This window comes from Ostrinia nubilalis, chromosome 17 (assembly GCF_963855985.1).
Source record: "Ostrinia nubilalis chromosome 17, ilOstNubi1.1, whole genome shotgun sequence".
Classification (NCBI taxonomy): Eukaryota; Metazoa; Arthropoda; class Insecta; order Lepidoptera; family Crambidae; genus Ostrinia; species Ostrinia nubilalis.
In genome coordinates, this window is record NC_087104.1 from 10,336,510 (window position 1) to 10,351,329 (window position 14,820).

General features: G+C 42.3%; 1 protein-coding gene and 1 long non-coding RNA gene across 2 annotated transcripts; one reads left to right on the top strand and one right to left on the bottom strand.

The window, feature by feature from the left end:
• Window positions 1-1,936: 1,936 nt before the first annotated feature.
• On the bottom strand, window positions 1,937-12,956 carry LOC135080251 (sorting nexin-2-like). The gene is made up of 10 exons (XM_063974936.1): window positions 12,921-12,956; window positions 12,469-12,582; window positions 11,187-11,430; window positions 9,976-10,158; window positions 8,984-9,105; window positions 7,791-7,997; window positions 5,600-5,716; window positions 4,987-5,106; window positions 3,845-3,997; window positions 1,937-2,805 (listed from the first exon to the last, which is right to left on the bottom strand). Exons 1-10 carry the CDS (start codon window positions 12,954-12,956, stop codon window positions 2,755-2,757), a joined length of 1,347 nt encoding a protein of 448 aa, XP_063831006.1. The 3' UTR covers window positions 1,937-2,754.
• A 185-nt stretch (window positions 12,957-13,141) lies between these two features.
• Window positions 13,142-14,253, top strand: LOC135080046 (uncharacterized). The gene is made up of 2 exons (XR_010258939.1): window positions 13,142-13,748; window positions 14,035-14,253. It is a non-coding gene; the product is annotated as an uncharacterized LOC135080046 (long non-coding RNA).
• Window positions 14,254-14,820: the final 567 nt, after the last annotated feature.

A 14,820-nucleotide genomic window follows, 5' to 3' on the forward strand; every position in this document is an offset into this window, starting at 1 on the left:
GCCTTAAGTTTATTTATGTGTTTACTTGATCACAATTGATTGTAACGTTTTTGGCAACAGATGAATACTTTAGTGTTGTGCGACCTTAGTATAATGACACTAAGGTTTAAAATACGGTTATATTTATGTTTTTTCACAGCCCTGTAAAGGGGCGATTGCACGTGTCGCAATGCAATTGTTATCAAGTGAACACAATATGGCTTAAAATTTTAAATTTCACTAATATTTGTCGAAGGGAAACAGCAATATGTATGCCCCAATGACTAACTTTACTAGTTTCATTTTTATCCTATAAATTCTGACCTTTTTTGCGGACATCTTAGGATTGATAAAGGTTGAAAAACGAACGTAATGTTAATTCAGATAACGATATAAGTTGTTTTTAGAAAGAATGTGAATCAGAGTTGTGTATCAATCGATGACATTTTGAAAAGTTTAGTCATTTCTATGTAGCCAAAAATTTGACACGAAAAATCCTCAGTCCTAAATTAATAAAGCCTAGATCAGGGGTGGCCAACTTGATTAGACATATTAAGATCTAGTGTTTAGTAACGAAACCCTGGGCGATCTAACACTTACAAACTTCTTGAAATCTTAAATGGAACAGCATAGTTTAGAACACAATATATTTTGCCTTGCCACGATCGACTGGACTAATATTCGCGATCGACCGGTTGAGATGGTAATCTTTATACAAGCGGTTCGTCTAAAGTGAGACAAAAATCCAATGACATCTTAGTTTGACTTTATAAAATGTCAGAACGTATGAAAAAAGTTAAGGCAGTGGTCTAGTTCGAAATGCCTCACTTTACAGGATTTATTAATCTAAGATTATAATATCCTATTGTATATTGCATAAGGTTGAAAGTTACTCATGATGAAACAGTGACAAAATGTATGACACACAATCAGAATAATGTTGTTATGAATCAGTTCTCGTGATTAGAAAGATTTCCAGAAATCAGTATACCATAGCTTAAACAGTTTTATCTAACCATTCTAAAAATATGATAAATTATCGAGTGATTTACATACAATCTTATCATTGCAGTCTCGTCGAAGTAATGACGAAAAGTAAGAGAGAAACGACACAGTAAAATGGGTCTTATTTTGTGTTTCTTAAGGTTCATAAAACGTGTGCATTCATTTTAATGTTTTTGTACATTATAAAGTATCAAAAAAACTTTCGTAACATAGAATTGAGCAAGTTTCATTTGTGACAGATTGGCTACGAGAAATGAGGATTTTTTTTAATTTCATAAATTGTAATTTATGTCAATTAAATTTTATCCCGTATCAGTCATTACTTATGATTGATTGTTTTAATCTCAATATTAATGATTTCATCGTTCAACATAAAAGTTGATTCAAAACTGCAAGTATTTGAAAATCCTTTAGTCCAAAACTAAGGTTGTCCGCAAAGAGAGCCAGTGTTGCCAGGGGAAACGACATCATTGTCACAGTATAAGTGAAATAGTTTTAATAGGAAATGTGCGTTCAAAATATTTTATGTTACCTTACCGAAAACTGACTTAATGTGACGTCATAAATTTTATCTGATTTGTTTTTCAACTCGCAAAGATATAAATTTAAATAATCATACACGCACACTCCCCATTTACAAAAACTAAGCTTTAAAACTAAGCGTTTGTAATAGACTGAAACTGCTTGCATCTCGAGTATAGATGATATTTTAAACATTTCGATTCGACAAAGTCGCATACATCTACAATATTTTTTGTAGCTTGGGGTCTTAGCGAAGCGTTTTAGGCTTTAACTGGCGTTGGTATAATTAATGCCACCATATTTTGAACTTTAGTGAGAATTTAATAAGGTTCAAAACAATGAAAAAGAGTTTTCTCTATACCAGTTAAAGGATTAACTCAGTTTACACTAATTTACGAATATTATTAGAGTCGCTTGCTCTTTAGGACTCTATGCAAAATGGCAGTGATTTTAGAGGAAGCTTCAAATATTCCACTTTTCTGTGGTAGATACTACAGCGTGTTCAATTTTTATCATTCGTCAAATTGTTTGTTGAGGTATTCTGAGGAATATTATTTTATCATGATTTTGCATTTATTTAAAATACTCAATCGAACCAATCGACTGTTCTGTGGACAACCGAGAGGGTTTTAACTGTTAAAATTAGTGTGAGGTATATTGATTTTATACTGTTTTTTTTTGTTGTTGCATTTTCAAAATTATATTTCAAACTGCCATTTCGTTACAAAAATTGTTTGATTGAACATGATACAGCGTAATATAGCATGTCATCAACTAAGACTGGGCAAAGCCTACGGATTTTTCTCTCAATTTGATATCTGCTAGTCTAGGATGCGCGCCGTTACATCTTATTGTCTTATCGAGATATTTTATCGACTTTCATCGATAAGCTCATACATTTGTCGTCCAGAATCCTTTTTATCGTTGCACGCATCCTAGCCCAGCATCTATATGAAAGCGAAAGGTCACTGGCTGACTCACTCATCTCGAAATCTCAGAAACTACAAATGCTAGGAGTCTCAAATTTTTAATGGGGGTTCCTTTTGGAACGTAGGCGCTCACTAAGACGGTATTTCGCAAAATTCTACGGGAAATAAAACGAGATCCACGCGTAAGAAGTCGCGCGCATCCTAGCCCAGCTGATGTAATATAGCTTCAGTCGATGTTTGGAGTGGACCTACTGTATCCTGTATGCTGTGACAACGGTGTTGGCTTGGGTCGTGGGTGGTTGGCGCGTCACTCCAGGCCTCATTTGATGGCCCGCGCCTCTGGAAGGAACGCGTCCCAGTAGCGGATCGACTGCAATTAATAATATTTATTTATTACATATTTTTATAACAGATACATCTTTGATTAGTACTAGTGTCTTAAATCCATGATTAATACATCATGTTTTGTATTTTTTAATCTACAATAAAGAAGCTCTTGGCCTGCATTTTTTTCTGATGGAAAGTGATGATCAGGCCAAAGTTGGAAACGAGCTTCACCCGGAATCCTCAACCACAGAGGAACTATTTTCTTATTTCCACTTACCGGAACACGCAATGCTGTCAACATTGTTGTTATGGCGACATCATTATGTAGTTAGCGAAGCAGACTTAGAACATGCCCTATCACTAAATAAACCAAGTAGAAAATATTGCCCCCATTGGGAATCGAACCCGGGATCTCTGGGTCTCCAACTCCTTGATGACGAGCGAGCTGGTGCCTCCTGCTTCCGTCGCCTGCTGCACACTAGAGCAGGGTTTCCCTAACTTATTTGAGACGCGCCCCCTTTCGACTATACAAAAAATTCCGCACCCCCCGCCTCCAGTCAAGATTATTTATTGGTCGTATCGAGCAGTCTGGAATGCATTCTCTCAGGGGTGCAGGTTTTTTATATTTAAGTACACAGATGACCCGCGCTCCCCTATAAAGGTCCTTGCGCCTCCCCTGGGGGGCGCGCCCACCACTTTGGGAACCAATGCACTAGACTCTCCACTCTCTACACTACCCTGCCCTTTTATCCCTATGTCTGAGAGTCCTCCACCTGAACATGAGCTCCCCTGGCTTACCTGGAAGTCTTTAAATAGACTTCGGACGCAGGTTGGCCGAAGTAAGGACAATCTGGTCAGGTGGGGATTCTTGGATGGCTTGAACATGGAGTGCAGGTGCGGTTTTGTTCCCCAGTCGATGAAGCACCTGATGTCGTGCCCTGAGTGCTGAAGCAACTGCACTCAGGAGGATTTGATGAGTGCTACTGACAACGCTACTCTTGTGGCGGAGTTTTGGGCTGACACTGTGTAGGTTTGTTGTCGACACGAAAAGAAGAAGAATGCACTAGAGAGAGGCAACTGACCTGTGCCTGGTGCTTCATATGCTCCTCGAGGTAGCGCAGTATGGTGGCTCGCAGCTCTCCGAGGCGGACTTCGTCCCAGCGCTCTAGTTCTTTCTTGATGACGCGCGATATCGTGTCGAATTCTTGCTGCCCGCGCTCCACTTTCGCCTCCCACTGTACAACAAGATTAACTGTTATTTACCACGCGAAAGTTGACAATTTGAAAAAAGTTTTTTGATCGATTTTAATAATGGTAATAAGTATAGGTCGCTCAACGAGAGTTGAGGCAATCAGAATCAACACAAGCGCCGTTACGGCGTCTGCGCTGAAATGCGTAGTCAGACTAACAAGTGCCTCGCTGGCAACTTTTTTTTGGACAATTTCACTAAGATAGCTTCTTCTTCTTCTTCTTTTCAGCCAAATGACGTCCACTGCTGGACAAAGGCCTCCCCCAAGGTTTTCCACAATGAACGGTCCTGCGCTGCCCGCATCCAGGCTCTTCCCGCGACCTTTACCAGATCGTCGGTCCACCTAGTAGGAGGCCTGCCCTGCATTAGCTAAGATAGCTAATGCAGTCGATATTGGTGGCTTGTGATCTGTATTTAGGGATGTTATGGATATGTAGTTTCGGTTATGGATACGGTTACGGATATTTTTTTATTTCGGATATCCGAAAATTTCGGTTACGATTACGGATATCTGTGCTTAAGAATGCAATTTGCAATAGTTGTCCAACACGGTTCATTCATGGCCGCACACTTTACATCGAATAAAAAGTAATAAAAAATAAAAATTGATACTAAAGCTCGCACACTTACTGCGGGCGCCCGTCGCACAGTCGCAACAGCAATATAATTACGCGCGAACGATAAGGATGGGTAGCTTGGGGTCATTGGACAAAATTCTACGTGCTCACGGACCAGGCTTTAGATGGCATTATAAAGGTAAATCAGGCTTTTATGCCTTTACATAATAATAATGTTATTAAAAAAAATTTAAACTGCCTACCTACATCCGAAACTATCCTAAACTTTTGAATCTGTTACGGTTTCGGATATTTTTTTATCCATAACATCCCTGATCTGTATTCAAATTCATATATTCATCAGTGTGAGTACGTATTCGCCTCAACTTTCGTAGTTCGATCTATAACAGATACGTACGTCAATAATCTCATTGGCGGCCTGTTCTATCTTCTCGGGGCGGTTGGCGAGCTCGGCCTTCGCCTTGTTCTCTCTCCGCTTCGTCAGCTGCATCTGAGCGTGTTGCCAGTTTTGGAATACCTACAACAAGGGTCATTTCAATGAGGGTTTTCGCGAATGAAAGATCCGCTAGATGGCGGGACGTGGATGTGGGGTCTGACTGCTGCGTGATTGGTGGATTTTGACATATCTGTCAATGTCATGTCAAAAATAACCAATCATGCAGCATTTGGACCTCGTGTCTACGTATTGCCATCTGGCGGATTTTTCATTCGCGAAAACCCTCATTAATTAATACTATTAATAAAAGTAGTGTTTTGAGTCAGCAACCAAGCAATTTAGCGACTAATATTGAAATAAAAAAAAGACTACCCCTATCAATCAGCTGTTATAACTGAATGGGGGGAGGGGAAAAGGGAGGTAGGGGGATTTACTATTAAGACAGACTGTGCGGTATTAAGAAATTCTGGTGTAGATAAGGGCAAAACCTAGTAATACCAAGTGTTATGTAAATCACCAGGAATATTAGATTCGTGGCCAAAAGATCCCATACGTGTGTTAGTTGGTCACTTGCCTTAACTCTTTCGTGAAAAACGTCTTTGATCGCATTGATGAGCCCGAGGTAGTCTTTGATGTGCTCCGTCAGCACGAAGAAGTCTGTGTTCGATTGCTCCATCCTCAACTGTTCTACCTGTAAATAAAAGACATAGTAAAGGCAGGTGTATGGCTTAAATCTTATTGCCTTGTTGTTTAAGATCTACAATTAGTAAAGGACCTATTTTCTCGTGCAGATTATTACGTCACTCGTACTCGTACGAGACTCTCGCACACAATCGCGAGATGACCGAGACGTGTCTTTAGAGCCTCTATGGTGTTTGAGAGAGCTCACAAGCGCATACCTTCTCGATGCAGATCAGCTGTTTGGCTCAGAGCCCGTGACAGCAGCGCTTGCGGGTCTGCACCAGATAGCATGGCGCAGGTGTGTGCGTATTCTGACTCTTATAGCCTCGTCATAAGGTCTTATGCTGCCTGAGGGTTAAGACAGTAATGCGAGGGTGCTTTTAAGAGCTTATCTTTTTATGCAAGTCTGCTGTGTGACTAAAAGCGCGTGACAGCGGCGCGTGCGGGTCGGCGCCGGACAGCGCGGCGCAGGCGCGTGCGGGCTCGTGTCTCTAGTGTCTCTGTGCTGTGTGGGAAGGCTGCTAGGGACGTACCTTCTCGTGCAGGTCGGCTGTGTGGCTCAGAGCGCGCGAGAGCGGCGCGTGCGGGTCGGCGCCGGACAGCGCGGCGCAGGCGCGTGCGGGCTCGTGTCTCTAGTGTCTCTGTGCTGTGTGGGAAGGCTGCTAGGGACGTACCTTCTCGTGCAGGTCGGCTGTGTGGCTCAGAGCGCGCGAGAGCGGCGCGTGCGGGTCGGCGCCGGACAGCGCGGCGCAGGCGCGTGCGGCCTCGTGTCTCTAGTGTCTCTGTGCTGTGTGGGAAGGCTGCTAGGGACGTACCTTCTCGTGCAGGTCGGCTGTGTGGCTCAGAGCGCGCGAGAGCGGCGCGTGCGGGTCGGCGCCGGACAGCGCGGCGCAGGCGCGTGCGGGCTCGTGTCTCTAGTGTCTCTGTGCTGTGTGGGAAGGCTGCTAGGGACGTACCTTCTCGTGCAGGTCGGCTGTGTGGCTCAGAGCGCGCGAGAGCGGCGCGTGCGGGTCGGCGCCGGACAGCGCGGCGCAGGCGCGTGCGGCCTCGTGTCTCTAGTGTCTCTGTGCTGTGTGGGAAGGCTGCTAGGGACGTACCTTCTCGTGCAGGTCGGCTGTGTGGCTCAGAGCGCGCGAGAGCGGCGCGTGCGGGTCGGCGCCGGACAGCGCGGCGCAGGCGCGTGCGGCCTCGTGTCTCTAGTGTCTCTGTGCTGTCTGGGAAGGCTGCTAGGGACGTACCTTCTCGTGCAGGTCGGCTGTGTGGCTCAGAGCGCGCGAGAGCGGCGCGTGCGGGTCGGCGCCGGACAGCGCGGCGCAGGCGCGTGCGGCCTCGTGTCTCTAGTGTCTCTGTGCTGTCTGGGAAGGCTGCTAGGGACGTACCTTCTCGTGCAGGTCGGCTGTGTGGCTCAGAGCGCGCGAGAGCGGCGCGTGCGGGTCGGCGCCGGACAGCGCGGCGCAGGCGCGTGCGGCCTCGTGTCTCTAGTGTCTCTGTGCTGTCTGGGAAGGCTGCTAGGGACGTACCTTCTCGTGCAGGTCGGCTGTGTGGCTCAGAGCGCGCGAGAGCGGCGCGTGCGGGTCGGCGCCGGACAGCGCGGCGCAGGCGCGTGCGGCCTCGTGTCTCTAGTGTCTCTGTGCTGTGTGGGAAGGCTGCTAGGGACGTACCTTCTCGTGCAGGTCGGCTGTGTGGCTCAGAGCGCGCGAGAGCGGCGCGTGCGGGTCGGCGCCGGACAGCGCGGCGCAGGCGCGTGCGGCCTCGTGTCTCTAGTGTCTCTGTGCTGTCTGGGAAGGCTGCTAGGGACGTACCTTCTCGTGCAGGTCGGCTGTGTGGCTCAGAGCGCGCGAGAGCGGCGCGTGCGGGTCGGCGCCGGACAGCGCGGCGCAGGCGCGTGCGGCCTCGTGTCTCTAGTGTCTCTGTGCTGTGTGGGAAGGCTGCTAGGGACGTACCTTCTCGTGCAGGTCGGCTGTGTGGCTCAGAGCGCGCGAGAGCGGCGCGTGCGGGTCGGCGCCGGACAGCGCGGCGCAGGCGCGTGCGGCCTCGTGTCTCTAGTGTCTCTGTGCTGTCTGGGAAGGCTGCTAGGGACGTACCTTCTCGTGCAGGTCGGCTGTGTGGCTCAGAGCGCGCGAGAGCGGCGCGTGCGGGTCGGCGCCGGACAGCGCGGCGCAGGCGCGTGCGGCTTCGTGCGTGCGAGCCGCTAACTCGCGGCGCTCGTGAGCTAATCCCTCGCACGCGCCCGCGAGGCGCCGGAGACATGTCTCTAGCGCTTCGATGCGGGTGGAGCGCTCTTCGAACCACTGCGGGAGAATTACGGTCACAATCACATCATTAGCCTCTCGAAAGACACGCCTGTTTGTTCATTTATGATGGATAAGATCAACTTTAAGATACAATTTTTTTATTTATTTATTTATTAGGTACACCAACAAAGTCACATACATAATACAGTTCATACATTTTTATGTAATACTAGCTTTCCGCCCGCGGCTTCGCCCGCGTGGAATTTTGTCTGTCACAGAAAAACTTTATCGCGCGCGTCCCCGTTTCAAAAACCGGGATAAAAACTATCCTATGTTCTTTCCCGGGACTCAAACTATCTCTATGCCAAATTTCATCAAAATCGGTTGCGAGGTTTAAGCGGGAAAGCGTAACAGACAGACAGACAGACAGACAGACAGACAGACAGACAGACAGACAGACAGAGTTACTTTCGCATTTATAATATTAAGTTGGGATGCTTAAAGATAAAGAATCCTTGCGAAGTTGGACAGATCATGATGTTTTCTTGCCCTTTATAAATTACTGCGACTGTTATGTTAAATCGCTTCTTAGAGGTGCTTATAAATTTTTGACAATAACGGCAGTGAACTACTGAAACATGTTACATGTGTGCATATAGGAAAACTTGGCTTATAGGTCTGATCATTCGTCAAAGAGTGCCACATAGCATTATAAATAAAGCAATTCCTCCATCTAATTAAATAAGTGACATCATACAGGAAAAAAAGACGTGATGATTGAACATGGATGCACTATTAGATGGCAAATAGAGATCTATACTAATAATAAATGCGAAAGTAACTCTGTCTGTCTGTCTGTCTCTCTTTCACGCCTAAACCACTGAACCAATTTTGATGAAATTTGAGTCCCGGAAAAGGACATAGGATAGTTTTTATCCCGGTTTTTGAAACAGGGACGCGCGCGATAAAGTTTTTCTGTGACAGACAAAATTCCACGCTGGCGAAGCCGCGGACGGAAAGCTAGTAGATATTGTATCTCTTACCGGGTCGGACTCGTCCATCCTGTAGGTGATCTTGTTGACGGTCTCGCCGACCTTGTTGAAGAGCCGCAGCACTCCTGCGCCGCTCAGAGCAGACGTGCTGGTGGCTTTTGGCAGCTCTGTGTCTGTTAATAACACATTATGGTGTGTAACTAAGGCTGGGTTACACCATCTTACTTTAACAAACTGTAAAACGCTATACAAAAACACCGGTTATCGTTACAGTTGCGGTTAAAGTTAGGTGGTGCAACTCGGCTTTAAAATATGCCCTGTAAAAGTGAAGCATTTGAAATTGAGTTTTCACTTTGAATACAAATATGAACATAATATAGTTACGAGCAAAAGTATGGAATTACCCCTTTGTGTTCCGAGCGGTCTTAAGAACTGAATGACTATGTATTGTATGTGTCTATGGTATCAATTTTAAGATTATAATATCACCTTTAAAATGGTACCATATTTATTGATCTTCTTTTAGTCATTTAGTTCTTATGAATTATGATCGCTCGGAATAAATAGGGTGATTCCATATTTTTGCTCGCGAGTGTAGTTGCATGGGTGATTTAAAGGAAGGCAGGTAAGACGTGGTTGACGGCTAAGCAGCCTCGTAGAGTACAGGCTGAACATTTCTTCTTTAGCTGGAGGGGGAACTCATATCTCTGTACATTTTTGGAATCTCGTTTTTGACGCACAGAAGACAGTTGGACTACGAAACGAAAGTGTGTTTATTTTGAGCCTCTCTTAAAGTTAGACTGATAGAAAAATAACTGGGATAGTTGGATTGATCTTCCGATGTTTATTATATCGATGTATATTATTTTATATTTGCAGTGCAAAACATTAAGATGCAAGACGGCACCAAACATGGTTACCGAAAAGTATATGGGTTGTAGAGGAAGGCAGTGAAGTATTTTTTGGACGCACATCTTTTAATTCTTTACACTCTATCAATTATAGAGTTTTTGCGAACAACTAGAGAAAAATGCAGTACAAACCTGACTCCAGAAACTCCCTGAAGTCCGGATCGATGCACAACACAGGGTGTTGCCCCACGCGGTTCAGGAACCGCTCGAGCGCCGCGCGCCGTCGCTCCACAAACTGGGACTGCACGTTGCCTGAGTTGCTCCCGTTAGCGCTCTCCGTTGACGGCGTCGATGTCATCTTTAGCTTGGTTGTTCCTGGATTAGAATAATTATTTACAAGAAAGAACTTTGGTAACAAGGCTGCTACCTATCGATTAACATGGAAAGCATTGGGGGAGGCCTATGTTCAGCAGTGGACGTCCTATGGCTGAAATGATGATAATGGTAACTTTAGACAGATAGAAAGTTTTTATTTGTCTCATAACAGGTTACATTTACAGTTTATCACAGAATACAGTTATTATAGTGGTATGAGACCAAAAGACTATTGCCCGTATTCACAAACATTACTATGTCTCACAGTTCGCGTGAACGCAAAGGTTGACATACGAACCAATGACAGAGCTCTATTCAACGCTGTGCGTTCGATTTGCTGCTTCACTTATGCAAGCATCGTGTGAATACGGGCGTATGACTCACTGATTTCCACAAACCCTATTATTCTGCCCTCAGATCATAGTATGATCTGAGATTCTGCCATAGCCAAAATTAAGAGCAATAATATGGAGTTAGACACATTCAGCAAATTTTGCCTTTCAGAATATTCAGGTTGTCCCAAAAATAGCACGTTACATACACGGTCTAAGTGCCCTTTTCCTGTAGTGCGGATTTAATCCACATTCGGGCTGCCCGCATTTCATTATTTCATAAATGTTTTTCCTATTTCGCGGGCTACACGCACGCGGAACGCGGATTGTCTGCGGGAACACAATACAAAATCTTTGTCCTTCGTGCAACCGCAGTAAGATTTTACACGTAGGTACCTACTGTAGGTCCGCATGCGTGCCGAAATCCGCATCACAGGAAAAAGTCATTATCACAAATCTTGTGACTTTATTTTAGATTTGGCATATTGCCATTACCCATAGTAATTCTGATAAACGTTTTTGTAAAGCATTACCTTGTTCCAAAACATGATTCTATGACGTAAATTATAATGCGCATTGAATTGAGACTTTGTATTTAAATCATTTGTTCCTTGGCACGTAAATGTAAACATGTAGGCCATCTTTGACAATACTGACCAAGATTGAAAAAAATCAAATTTCATCAAAATTGCTTACCAACTATGCTTTTCTCAGGGGCCGGAGGTATTATTCTTCCAGAGCGAAGATACTTCTCTGTCAGTTTCTCGTGGAGCCCTAAGAAGTCACTGAAGCGTCTCCACACAGCGAACTCATGCCTGCTGAATATAGGCATGTTGGTTTTGGTGAGCACACGGTAAGCTACGTAGGAGCTCATGCCTTCGCCAATCTTCTGTGGTTCTGTGATGGTGATGATGATGTTGTTTGTGCGTTCCGTTGCAATCTGTGAAACAGAGAATTAGGTACTTTCAAACACTAATACCAGCTACAAGAGTTTGGTGTAGGATCATAACTGCCGAGGGTCAGTACTCAATAAGAATAGCCATCTAAACTGGACTTTTGTGGTGAACCTACTCAATTCATGACACAAATAGATTATTTAGTTCAGCAGTAGGAATAATTGGGAATATTAGTAAATTGACTATTTTCCTAAAAAGAAATAGACAAAATGATTTTATTATAATGTGGAAATTCGTTGTGGATAAAAAAAAATAAAAAAAAGCCCATTTAAATTAATATTCAAGAGAAAAATGAGGAATGTTTTTCAGTTATTAATTTTGCATATTTCGCACATCTTTCTAGCAGAAACATGGTCATGAAATCATAACAATTCTTACATTGTAACTCAGTATTTTAGTGAGAAAGAAATTACCCATTATGCATCACATGTTGCCTTAGTCATAGTGACTGATAGCATTATCTGTCTTAGTTATTTAAGTTTTCTGTTGAATATTGTTATCACTACATAATTGTTTCTCAACAAAGAAAAATTATAAGGCCGAGTTGCACCACCTAACTTTAATGGTAATTATAACGATAACCGGTGCTTTTTGTATGAATATTGACGTTTGTTGAAGTAAGATGGTACAGCCCAGCCTAAAGATATAAAATCTAAGGGATTATCAATAATGACAACATATCAATGTCACAACAGAGATAAAATACATCACAACATTTTAATTTTATAAGAAAACACTGCACAAGTTTACTATTTTTATATGGTTGGTCATTGAGATGTAAAAGTAACATGCACTTGTTAAACAAATAAATACAACAGGGTGACCTTTTGGCACAAAACCTATTTTTATACATACACAAACATTTTAATTGATTATTTCATTTTGGTTGTAGATTTTTATCTTGCTTTTCTGAAATATGTCTAATACAGGTGTACCTATTTATTATCAGTTTTGATATCTTATTATGAATGTTTTTGACTACATATTTTTAGGACACAGGGAGTCAATAATTATGTTCATACCTCTTCCATTATGGGGCTGCTTAATGTAGTAGTTATAGACGGCAGTGCATCACTTATGGTCACCTTTTCCATGCTTTCTTGGGCTCCGTTGACTTCTGGGTCCAGGCTGACTTCCTGTAATTACAAGTAGGTAATATTTTATAGATAAAATAAACATTATAAAATATGCATACTAAAGATATGATTATTAATGTTAATATTGTTTCCTTAACCTATTTCAGGCACATATACAAATACCTAAAGCACATTGTAAATGTTATTTAGGATGGAAAATGGAAATAATATCCACACAATCAGTGTGGATATTATTTCCATTTTCCATCCTAAATATCAAAGAGTGGATAGTCATTTTTTTAGCCAAATACCTACATACTCAAGTTTCCACAAAATTTTATCAGCTTAATACAATAATTATAGATCTGTTAAACTACAGGAATTACTGCATGACTCACAGAGAACGACGAGTGATTATTAATGCTAATATACATATTTCACGTGAGCTGTTGTAATTTAATTATTGAATAATTATCTCCAGTAGATTGTTGAAACTTTCAATGTAATTTCGAGATCAAGTTGTGACGGGCAAGGGGCGTTGACGCGACACCCGGTGCGCCGCCGGGGGCGGACGCGAGCACAACAAGTTAATAAAACAGGATTCCAATAAGATACCAGTAGGCCTAAGATGCGCGCATCGACAATGACATGATATGATAAGACAATTTTCGATCACGTAGATAATTTTATCATTTTCCCTAACATGGGACCATCGATAGAAAAGTCTATCGACCGCTATCGCGTGATAACCAAATTGTTGCCATATTAAGAAAAATTTGCGTTATTATGTTGGCCAACCTTGAAATATTTTAGCTCATTCGTTCAATCTCGTTCATTTCTGCTACTAATTCGGCTAAAAACACATATCTTAAAGCAGTGAGAACGTCATTAAAAAAAAGTTATGTCAATTTTGTTGACATTACATGACTGCTTGATTGTATTTGTTTGTGTTTTTAAAATTGTATTTTTATGTTTCCAGTCTTATTTTTAATATTTCTAAAGTACGGAAAATATCAAACGAAGAGATAACCAAGTTAAAGAAAAACAATGAAGAATTCCTAATCATACCGATAGTATTAAAGAATGAAGTCTTCAAAATTAACAGAATAACCGAACTCCACTACCTACCCCATAATGCGAGGTTTACAATAATTATTTAACTTACATGAAGCAGTCAGAAAGTTTATTGAGATTTGAGAAATAAAGTTACACTCATAAGTAGCAAAGTAAGTACCTAAAGTCTAAAATATTAGCTATACTCCGCAGATCTTGATTTTCATAAGTAACAGCACCGGAGAAAAGGAAAAATATCTTTATTCCTACAAATAAGCTTTCACCTTCTTTCCTATATTTATTTCACATAGTTCTTTCACCGTGTAATAATACTGTGATCAATATTTTGTATGTAAACTTAAAATACAAATAGGATTAAGTAAATGTTTCTATTTATGAACTGTTTATGTAATTGTAATATTTATAATTGTGTTTAAATAGTATTCTTTCTTTTTTCAGACAGTGGATGAAGAAGTGTGGGATTATGAGTGATTATTTCATTCTAAAACAGACATAATCAAGTCTTGCTCACTATCATGAAAATTTACAATAACAATCAGCAAGAAAAACTTCAAGGGTACTGGCTAGGCTAACTAATTCATGGAATTCTGTTTGTATTTGAAATTATAAATAGCTATTGTAAAACAAAAGTTTTCCAAATAAAGATTTTGTAAATAATGGTTGAATTATTTTGAAATTACACTGCAATAATGAATTTATTGCCTGCGTCCAGCGCCTTTCTGCTACCATTATGATGTCGTCGGTCCACCTTGTGGGTGGACGTCCCACGCTGCGTATTCCGGTACCCGGCCTCCACCCCAGAACCTTGCTGCCCCATCGGGCAACATGGAAAGCATTGGGGGAGGCCTAAGTTCAGCAGTGGACGTCCTATGGCTGAGATGATGATGAATTTATTATAATAGAATAAATTGTACAAGATTATCATCCTGTCACATTAAAGCCCTTAAAAAAGACCACATGGAGGAATTAGATTGATAGTAATGTGGAATGTATGTATGGTATCACCATCAAGTTATAAAATTAGTAAAATTCATTTATTCTCATTGTTATTATAGCAAGTTTGATTACACATCCCACCCAATGCTAATTTCTGACAATGACCTTGCCACTGTTTGATGTAGACACAAGAAGCTCGGTCACCACATTCCGCCCCATTTTCAATAATTTTACAAGATTATGTACAGATGACAGTAGGTACTTAAATCAAGCTAAACACTGTGGGGT

Bases quoted from the DNA above. Each gene is read 5' to 3' on its own strand.
- LOC135080251 (XM_063974936.1), bottom strand. From the start codon at position 12,956: ATGTATATTAGCATTAATAATCACTCGTCGTTCTCT. The intron at 7,998-8,983 runs GTAAGAGATACA...ATTCTCCCGCAG, and splicing joins GGATGGACGAGTCCGACCCG to TGGTTCGAAGAGCGCTCCAC. The intron at 2,806-3,844 runs GTCAGTTGCCTC...TATTAATTGCAG, and splicing joins ATATGAAGCACCAGGCACAG to TCGATCCGCTACTGGGACGC.